The sequence below is a fragment of the Carica papaya genome, chromosome 3 (assembly GCF_054855325.1).
Source record: "Carica papaya isolate Zhongbai chromosome 3, ASM5485532v1, whole genome shotgun sequence".
Taxonomy (NCBI): domain Eukaryota; kingdom Viridiplantae; phylum Streptophyta; class Magnoliopsida; order Brassicales; family Caricaceae; genus Carica; species Carica papaya.
Genome location: NC_142311.1, coordinates 35,135,190 through 35,145,561, shown reverse-complemented (window position 1 = coordinate 35,145,561; position 10,372 = coordinate 35,135,190). Strand labels below are relative to the sequence as shown.

Genomic DNA, 10,372 nt, shown 5'->3' with positions numbered 1-10,372 from the left:
AGTACATTCTTATACTCCAGATGTATAGAAGCAACTCTATATATACATAGTACTAAAAATTACTCCTAGATGGTGAGTTGCCATAAACATCCATGGGCACCACTCATGTTTAGAAACGCTCTTCAAAATCTGAAAGAACTAAAGATGCTTTTTTTATATTTAAAATAGCTGTAAATGCTTCAAGTATCTAAAATACCTAAAAATATACCCTTTACCTAAATTATCCAACTAAAATGGTTGAATACTTCGGGTATCTGGGGCATTTCGATTTTTTTTTGAGTATTTAAGAGATCTTTTGACCGTTTGGATACAAAGAAAATTTTTTTAGCATTTGGGTATTCAAAGAGATTTTTTTTTTTTTTTGGGAGTATTTTGAAGGCATAAATTAGTATCTCAAATGAGAAAGCTTTTGAATATTTTGGATTTGAGAAGTTCTCAAATATGGTGGGTATTTCTTACCATTTCAGATAATTCAAGAAAAGTTTGGAATATTTCTGGTGTTTAAAAGTATATTTCTGAGTGTTTACAGAGGTTTTTAAGTGTATGAAAAATTACTGGGGAAGTACGGGTACTGCATGACCTTTAAGTTACTCATTCGGCTCCAATTTACCCCTGCAAATCGCTTTGGGATCTCATGCAAGTCTCGTGTAACTCCAATGGCGACTAGTATTCCACACTGCTATTTCCACAACACCTCTTCAATCTTAAAACCACACCTTGTGTTGGAAGCCACCCGCACAAACCCACCTCTTAAAATTCCCGAATTACCTCGAATTCCCCGCTTAATACCCTCTCTGAAATACGTTTGCAAACAGGGAGGGCTGAGAGAAGCATTTCAATCGTTTAGTGGGTTTTTCACCCAGCATAATCCACTGATCTCCATCCCAGAGGAAGCTTATGCACCAGTTTTAGAGCTCTGCGCATCCAATGAAGCTCTCTCACAAGGGCAACAGGTGCATGCCCTTATTGTAAAATCTTGCAATGTTTGTGAATCTGTATTTTTGGGTACTAAGCTTGTGTTTATGTATGGTAAGTGTGGGTCTATCGTGAATGCAGAGAAACTGTTTGTGAAAATGCCTCAAAGAACGATTTTTACATGGAATGCTATGATTGGAGCTTATGTTTCAAATGGGGAACCTCTGGGTGCTCTTCAAATCTATCGAGAAATGCGGATTTCAGGAGTTCCTATTGATGCTTGTACTTTTCCCAGTGTGCTTAAAGCTTGTGGTTTACTGGAAAAAGTTCTTGACGGCATGGAGATTCATGGTTTAGCCATCAAATGTGGGTTTTCTTCCACTGTTTTTGTTGCAAATGCCCTTGTTGCTATGTATGCAAAATGCGGCAACCTAAAGGGGGCAAGGCGGTTGTTTGATAGAGTGGATAAAAAAGAGGATGTTGTGACATGGAATTCTATGATATCAGCATATTCTTCTAAGGGCCAATCTACAGAGGCGTTAGAGCTCTTTAGGCTTATGCATATGGCTGGTTTTCCCATCAATACTTACACTTTGGTGAGTGCCCTGCAAGCTTGTGAGGATTCTTCTTATATGAAGCTTGGTATGGAGATCCATGCCACCGTTTTGAAGTTAAATGATTTTCAAAATGTTTATGTTTATAATGCCTTGATTGCTTTGTACTTGAGGTGTGGTAGAACGGTTAAGGCTGCAAGGATTTTTGATGATCTAAATGAGAAGGATAATGTGTCATGGAATTCTATGATTGCGGGTTTTGTTCAAAATGGTTTGTATAATGAAGGTATGGAATTATTTTGTGAAATGCTGGATGCTGGTCAAAAACCAGATGAGGTTTCAGTAATAAGTATCATTGCAGCTTGTGGGCGACTCGGTAAGCTACTGAATGGAAGGGAAATGCATGCTTATGCGATAAGAAATGGTTTTTATTCCACTTTGCAGGTAGGGAGTTCTCTTATAGATATGTATGCTAAGTGTCATTACATAGATTACATGGTACGTGCTTTTAATGTCATGGCTGATAGAGATTTTGTTTCTTGGGCAACAATTATTGCCGGCTATGCTCAGAACAATTGCCATAAAGAAGCACTAGAATTATTTCATGAAGTGCAGGTACGAGGGATGGAGGTGGATGTCATGATGATTGGGAGTGTCCTGCTGGCTTGTAGTGGACTGCGATATTTGCCCAAAGTGAAAGAAATTCATTGTTACATCTTAAGAAGAGGTTCATTTGATCTTGTTCTGCAGAACACAATTGTTGATATATATGGGGAGTGTGGGAACATAGATTATGCAACTCGGATGTTTGAATTGATTGAATGTAAAGATGTAGTATCTTGGACAAGCTTAATATCTTCTCATGTCTGCGTAGGTCTTGCAAATGAAGCTCTAGAGCTCTTTTACTCCATGAAGGAAACTGGTATCGAGCTTGATTCTGTGGCTTTAGTGAGCATGTGCTCAGTTGCTGCTAGCTTATCTGCCTTAAAGAAGGGGAAAGAACTTCATGGTTTTTTAATACGGAAAGGCTTTACTTTAGAGGGATCTATTGCAAGCTCTCTTGTGGATCTATATGCTCGTTGTGGAGTTCTGGAGAATGCAAGGACGGTATTTAATTATACTGAAAGCAAAGGTCTGATTCAATGGACAAGTCTGATCAATGCATATGGCATGCATGGCTATGGTGAAGAGGCCATCCAGTTGTTCAATACAATGCAGAGGGAAAACATAGCACCTGATCACATTACCTTCTTAGCACTTCTTTATGCATGTAGCCATTCAGGAATGATTAATGAAGGCAGAAAATTTCTTGCGATTATGGAATGTGAATATAAATTGCAACCATGGCCAGAGCACTATGCCTGTCTGGTTGATCTACTTGGTCGTGCTAATCGCTTAGAAGAAGCATACCAATTTGTGAAAAGCATGCCGATTGAACCTACAGCTGAAGTTTGGTGTGCACTCCTTTCGGGTTGCAGGATTCATTCAAATACAGAACTTGGAGAAATTGCAGCAAATAAACTCTTAGAATTGGACCCAGATAATCCAGGAAATTATGTGTTGATATCTAATGTCTTTGCTGCAAGTCGAAGATGGAAAGATGTTAAAGGAGTGAGATTGAGAATGAAGGGAAGTGGATTGAAGAAAAATCCCGGATGTAGTTGGATTGAGATTGGAAATAAGGTTCATACTTTCATGGCAAGAGACAAATCTCATCCGGAGTCTAATGAGATATACCGAAAATTGGCTGAGATTACCAGGAAGTTGGAAAGGGAAGGAGGCTATGTAGCCCAAACAAGGTTTGTTTTGCATAATGCAGATGAAAAACATAAAGTTGAGATGCTATATGGGCATAGTGAAAGGCTTGCCATTGCATATGGTGTGCTTAAGATTCCGAAAGGAACACCTATTCGGATAACAAAGAATCTTCGTGTTTGTGGTGATTGCCATTCTTTCTGCAAGCTTGTTTCCAAGTTGCTGGAACGAGAACTTGTTATAAGGGATGCCAACAGATTTCATCATTTTGAAGGTGGGCTGTGTTCTTGTGGGGATTTTTGGTAATCATACAAGTGACTATGACTAAATTATACATAATCAATTGATGAGTGATTATATTATCATTCTTCTCAACTGGAAATGCCATGGTTATGTTAAAGAAGTGAGATTGAGAATGAAGGGAAGTGGATTGAAGAAAAATCCCAAATGTAGTTGGATTGAGATTGGAAATAAGGTTCATACTTCCATGGCAAGAGACAAATATCTTCCAGAGTCCAATGAGATATACCGAAAGTTGGCTGAGATTATCAGGAACTTGGAGAGGGAAGGAGGCTACGAAGCCCAAACAAGGTTTGTTCTGCACAATGCAGACAAAAAAGAGAAAATTGAGATGCTATATGGGCATAGTGAAAGGCTTGCCATTGCATATGGCGTGCTTAAGATTCCGAAAGGAACGCCTATTCGGATAACAAAGAATCTTCGTGTTTGTGGTGATTGCCATTCTTTCTGCAAGCTGGTTTCTAAGTTGCTGGAACGAGAACTTGTTGTAAGGGACGTTAATAGATTTCATCACTTTGAAGGGGGACTATGTTCTTGTGGGGATTTTTGGTAATCATACAAGTAACTATGACTAGATTATACATAATCAATTAATGGGTGATTATATCATCGTTCTTGTCAACTGGAAATGCCATGGGGAAACTTGATGTCTTTGCTGCTAGTGGAAGATGGAAAGATGTTAATGAAGTGAGATTGAGAATGAAGGGAAGTGGATTGAAGAAAAATCCCAAATGTAGTTGGATTGAGATTGGAAATAAGGTTCATACTTCCATGGCAAGAGACAAATCTCATCCAGAGTCCAATGAGATATACCGAAAATTGACCGAGATTACCAGGAACTTGGAAGGGAAGGAGGCTACGAAGCCAAACAAGGTTTGTTTTGCACAACGCAGCCAAAAAAGAGAAAGTTGAGAGATGCTATGTGGGCATAGCAAAAGGCTTGCCATTGCTTATGGTGTGCTTAAGATTCCGAAAGGAACACCAATTCGGATAACAAAGAATCTTCCTTTTTGTGGCGATTGCCATTCTTTCTGCAAGCTGGTTTCGAAGTTCTTGGAACGAGAACTTGTCGTAAGGGACGCCAATAGATTTCATCACTTTGAAGGTGGACTAAGTTCTTGTGGGGATTTTTGGTAATGATACAGGTAACTATGAGTATATATTATACATAACCAATGTAATGGGTGATTACATTATCATTCTTGTCAACTGGAATTGCCATGGCTTAATGTGTAAGTTTGGCAATCGGCGCACTGATTGATTCGAAACAAACAAGTATCTTTAAACCTAAATCTCGATCGTATTTCAATATTAACTATATGTGTTTTGCATATTTAGACAATCCATCTATGCATGAACATTTTACACATCCTATATACTAAATCATAAAATGTAGATGTAAAACAAAACCATTACAGTTAATACAGAAGTAGTTACATATATGCTTGAGTTAAGTTAATGACTTCAAAATATTATCATGTTTTCCTTCTCACCCAATGATGACAGACAAACTTTTGTTGTAATTATAAATTTTTTTCCCTTAATGAATGAAAACTGCTACACACACACACACACACACACACACAGTCACACACACACTCACACACACACACACACACACTCACACACACACACACTCACACACACACACACTCAGTCACACACACACTGACACACACACACACACACACACACACACACACACACAGTCACACACAAACTCATACTCATATACACACACACACACACACATACACACACACACTCACACGCACACACTCACTCACACACACACTCACACACACACACTCACACACACACACACACACTCACACACACACACACACACACACACTCACACACACACATATACATAAAGAAAGAAAGTTGAGAGTTCAAGAAACAAGAAAGTAAAGCCTGTGAAGCTTATAAGTGATGGTGTATTTGTTGTTCTTGCCAGTTTCAATTTTATTATTTTGTAAAAAAAATTTAATTTTAATTAATTAATTAATTAATCTGATAACTATAAATAAATTAAATTGTGGAGAGGTAGGGGAATAGGTGTAGTAGTCAAAGTAGCTGTCCAAAGGAATATTGAGGATCATGTTAATTAATGGAAAATTTAATTAAGTTTTAACTCTTAAATTTGATTTAATTTCTTATTTATAAGTAAAAAAAAATGTTTAATTTAATGATTAACATAAAAAAATTAGGAATCAAAACTGTTAATTAAATACCCTTTATTTAATTAAAAAAAATATATTTAAATTAGTTAATTAAAGAATTTAGATATATTTATGTATATTTAATTATGGTTTTGTAAAGGTTCTCTCTCTCTCACGGGATTTTCATAGCCCTCAGGTCTAATAGTACTATAGCAGCAACTTCATTTCCCTGCTTTATATATATATATATATATATATAAATATACACACACACTCTCACACACACACACATACTTACATATATATATATATATAAATTAATATTCTGCTCCTCTTGTTTTTTTGGCTCATGCATGGCTGACAATTTCCACTTAATCAGTCTGCTGACTTGAACTTGTTTCCTTTTTAAAATTTCATTTTATAATATTTTAATAAATTAAATAAAATTATCTATTTCTTTATAATAAAAAAAATTACTACCAAAATTTTAATTTATTATGTTTATTATAATTAAATAAATTTAATCGTTATAAAATATTGTTTTTATTTAAAAATAAAATAAATTTATTAAAATTTACTCAACTTATTTACTACAATTTTATTAATGTATTTATAAATTAAAATTAAAATTTTAATGAATTAAATATTATAATTTATAATATATTTATAAAATAATAAATTTTATATTTTTAATGAAATTTAAATTTATAATTTTTAAATAAAACAAAAAAATTAATTATTATATTGGTGAAATTATTAATTCATATTTATATCATTTTATTAATCTATTGAGTAATTAATTAAATACTATTGTTTGATAGTTTAATAAACACAAATTATTAGATAAATTACAAAAATTATATATATTTAATTAAATAATAATTATGATATTCTAGTTTTATATTAACAAATATTTCATTATTATATTCCTATATATATACATATATATAAACACAAATTATATTTTATTAATAACTTAAATTTATTTTTTCTAACTAATAATTTGGTTTGAAAATATTATTAATTTGGTAGTGCTTGAGTTCAAAATATTAATGTTCTTACATTTCTCTTTTTACAAAAAAGAGATGACATTAATAATCACAAGACGCAGACCGTGTTCTGCGTGGAAGGGAGGAAGAGCTGAGAGAAGAAAAGTTTTGGAGTATAGATGGAAGAATCAACTATATATAGATATATGTTTGTATGTATATATGAGTACAGGTTACTGCAAAGCCTATGATTATAAGTAGAGGAGAGGTGATCAGAGACCTCTCGTCCTGCCATGCCGCCCTATCTTTCCACCACCTGTGACCCTAACATCCTCCATCTTATGATACATCTATATCTATAGCCTCCTTTAGCTGTCTGTACTCTTCACATGACTTTAATTTACTTCACTTTTTACTCTTCTTTCTTTTTCATCTCTGTCCTTCTTAATTTGACTCTATCTCTCTCTCTCTCTCTCTCTCTCTCTCTCTCTCTTTCTTCTCACCTCAATTCTCCCTATAAATAATCGCAAGTGCTTGAACTTCTTCTTCTAAATTCAATCCTACCCTTTGCAAAATCCAGTTTTTTTTCCTTGATTCTTCATCTGGGTTCTCTCCAAACTTTGAAAATCATCCATTGATCGTCTGTATCATCATATGTATTACATATCTACTTCTGGGTTATTTCCTTTTTCTTTTTTCGTGTAGCTTTTTGTTGATTCTTCATTCTGGTTTCTTAAAACTTTTAGGTGTTTCATGTTTCAAAAGTATTGTTGAAGCACTTTTTCTCTTCAGTCATTCTCTCCTGTTTGAAGAAAACAAAGTTCTTTGATCAGGCGTGCATGTGGGATTATTATTCTTTTTCCCTTTTATTTTTGTCTTTTCGTTTCTTTCAGGTTTGTCTTTTCCTCTCTTCCAAACAAGATCACATGGAAATTCTTTGACCTGTATCTTTCACATTCTACAACACATTTATACTAATCATCCAAGTGCATATGGACCATGTACATCATATATATATATATATATATATATATATAAAGATACGCATGCATGCATTTACATTTGTTTTCCAACTCTTAATTAATTACTTCAAATATAAATCCACCAGTCGAAAAAAGAAAAGAGAAGCAAGATTTGCAGGGCGTTGACAATGTCTGCAAAGGAAAAAGTGAAGCTGCCAGCATGATCTAGCTAGCTTTAATGGTTATAGAAGAAATGATAACCCTAGTTAGGTCATGCTCTGACAGCCTCACTCCTTCCTGCTTGGGGACCCATCATATATATAATATATAGACTCAACACCGCCATATGTACGCCTCTCATACATGTATATGTATCAAATCTTCTGTAAGGAATCCTTTGTTTCAGATCTCCCTCCCCGCATGCGTTCTGCTAATCACTGTTTTCTTTTTGTTTCTACTTTTGTAATTAGTTTCTTTTTCTTATTTCTCTAATTCTGTACTATTCATTTGCTTTGTCGTTTTTATTAGCAGGAACCAGGAACCTTGCTAGCTTCTGCATGGAGTTCTCGGGTTTTGGTGTAAACAGATTCCAACTTTTGCAGATTCTGGGTCGCCTCTAGGATATTTACATTACCATTAGCAAAGATATATACATATATAGATGCATATATATATATATATGTATATTTCTTGTAAATTTAGGCTACTTATGTTTTTCTGTACATGTGGTGGATTTCATCACCTTGAATTGGAGTCAATTATCTTGTTCTATTTCACTTTGTTCCTTGTTGTATTTGTAAATTTTGACTTTTTACATATTGTAACAAAAATAATAAACAAATGAATTTAAATTATTTTTTTAACAAATATTATGAACTTACCCAATTCAATGGCAATTCTTTTGCAAATATATATATATAGAATATATAAATATATGTAAATATAAATATATAATTGATTAGGTTATTTTTAAGTACGAAGGGACCAAATATCTTAATTTTAAGTAATGACAAACCGTATCTCACAGATATGTATAAATTATATATGTTTTGTGTATATATTAAATTTACGAAAGTGAAAAAGAAAAGATATCTATTCACATATATATATATATATATACACACACACACAAAAGAACATATACAAATATAACATAACATATGTAAAACTAGGCATCTAACTAAATGGTCCCCTATTGAGCTAGCTGTTCCGTTCCAGAATGCGTGCCTGATTTATATATGTGCTTTATATATAGATATATATATGTATATATACAAACACATATGTATCTGAAATAAGTGCATGGAACTCCTCAAAACCCTGTCGTCAGTATGGTATATGACAATATTCATTTGTCTCCCCCATGCGATCCATTCTCTCCTTCTTTTAGTTAATGGGTTTTGGTCTTGTATTATTCTAGACGTGTTTTGTGATATAAATTTCAAGTTCGACTCTTGTTCAAACTGTATTTAATGCCTTTATATAACAAAAAAGTATATATACTATTCAGAAAAAAAAAAACATATATGCCATACAGATTGTGTAGTTCATATAATATAATAGATAATATAATACTGTATACGAAAAGAGTCCTACACTCATCCCTATTTCGAAAAGACAGATCTGCTACTAAAATAATAAGAGAGATTTTGGGAATACTTGTTTGATCATCAGCATCTTCCCCTTCTTTCATAGCATATAAATATATATATATATATTCCTTTTTATATCTCTCTGCCTCTCTCTCTCTCTCTCTATATATATATATAGACTCGTTTCTAGCATTTAATATCTACATATGTATGTACATATGTATGCTTCTTCTCATTTTATCCGTCATCCTATGATGATACTATTATCACAAGGAACGGTACAGCCGGTTATATACATGTCTGCATATATATATATATATGCATATATATCGTGCACCAGTAGCAGTTGAAGCTGCCAGCATGATCTAAACTTTCCTTCCACTCTCAAGGATTGATCGGATCATGTGGTAGCTTCACCTGTTCATGGGATCACGAAACCCTAGTTTACTTCCAATCCTCACTACTTACATATATCTGTACATATGTATAAAATACATGATACACAATTTTCTCGTATATATATATGGATTCTGTCTTCCCCATCTTCTAATTCTTCTTATTACTTCACCGCATGTTTTATTCTTTTTACAATCTTGATGATTCTTGTTTCTTCTTTCTTTCAACTATTAGGTGATATGATAGCGTTGGTTAGTCAATCTAGAATATTGGTATATACATATATATGTGTATATGTATATGATAGGTATGTATGTATTTTCAAATCTTAGGATATTCACAAGATCTCTAGGATATATATATATATATATATATATGCACGGAGATTTTGTTTCTTTTCTTTTCCTCTCTCTCTCTCTCTCTCATATGTATACATATACACATATATATACACAACAGATATATATATATATATGTATGCTTGTGTATGTTTGTGCAGGTATGGAAGATTAGGGGTCTCTCGGAAAAGAAAAGTTTACAAGGGTCTCTTTCCATAAAAAGAAAAGTTTCAGGGGTCTCTCTGAAAATGAAGAGACAAAACGGTGCGTTTAGCCAATTTCCGGTTCATATCATCTTCTTATTTCCCCGCTTCATTTCAGAGTAACGGTTCTCTCTCATCTGTATAATGGAAAAGCATTCTACATTTGGCTGGACGGAATTCTTTCTTTCTTGTTGAAAATTACA

The 10,372-nt window shown here is 33.7% G+C and overlaps 1 protein-coding gene, 1 long non-coding RNA gene and 2 pseudogenes across 3 annotated transcripts; all 4 read left to right on the top strand.

The window, feature by feature from the left end:
• The first annotated feature begins 6 nt into the window (after positions 1 to 6).
• Positions 7 to 4,816, top strand: OTP86 (Tetratricopeptide repeat (TPR)-like superfamily protein). Of its 2 annotated transcripts, XM_088216848.1 has the most exons (2): positions 813 to 953; positions 1,057 to 4,816. In XM_088216848.1, exon 2 carries the CDS (start codon positions 1,074 to 1,076, stop codon positions 3,528 to 3,530), a length of 2,457 nt encoding a protein of 818 aa, XP_088072974.1. In that variant the 5' UTR covers positions 813 to 953; positions 1,057 to 1,073; the 3' UTR covers positions 3,531 to 4,816. The 2 variants fall into 2 exon arrangements, with proteins under 2 accessions (XP_021894095.2, XP_088072974.1); XM_022038403.2 differs by having other exon boundaries at positions 7 to 4,816.
• Positions 3,571 to 4,077, top strand: LOC110814733 (pentatricopeptide repeat-containing protein At3g63370, chloroplastic pseudogene; annotated as a pseudogene).
• LOC148268609 (pentatricopeptide repeat-containing protein At3g63370, chloroplastic pseudogene) lies at positions 4,158 to 4,661 on the top strand (annotated as a pseudogene).
• Positions 4,817 to 6,803: 1,987 nt separating the features above from the next.
• LOC148268608 (uncharacterized) lies at positions 6,804 to 8,416 on the top strand. The gene is made up of 2 exons (XR_015818108.1): positions 6,804 to 8,025; positions 8,172 to 8,416. It is a non-coding gene; the product is annotated as an uncharacterized LOC148268608 (long non-coding RNA).
• The last annotated feature ends 1,956 nt before the right edge of the window (positions 8,417 to 10,372 follow it).

Bases quoted from the DNA above. Each gene is read 5' to 3' on its own strand.
- OTP86 (XM_022038403.2), top strand. From the start codon at position 576: ATGACCTTTAAGTTACTCATTCGGCTCCAATTTACCCCTGCAAATCGC.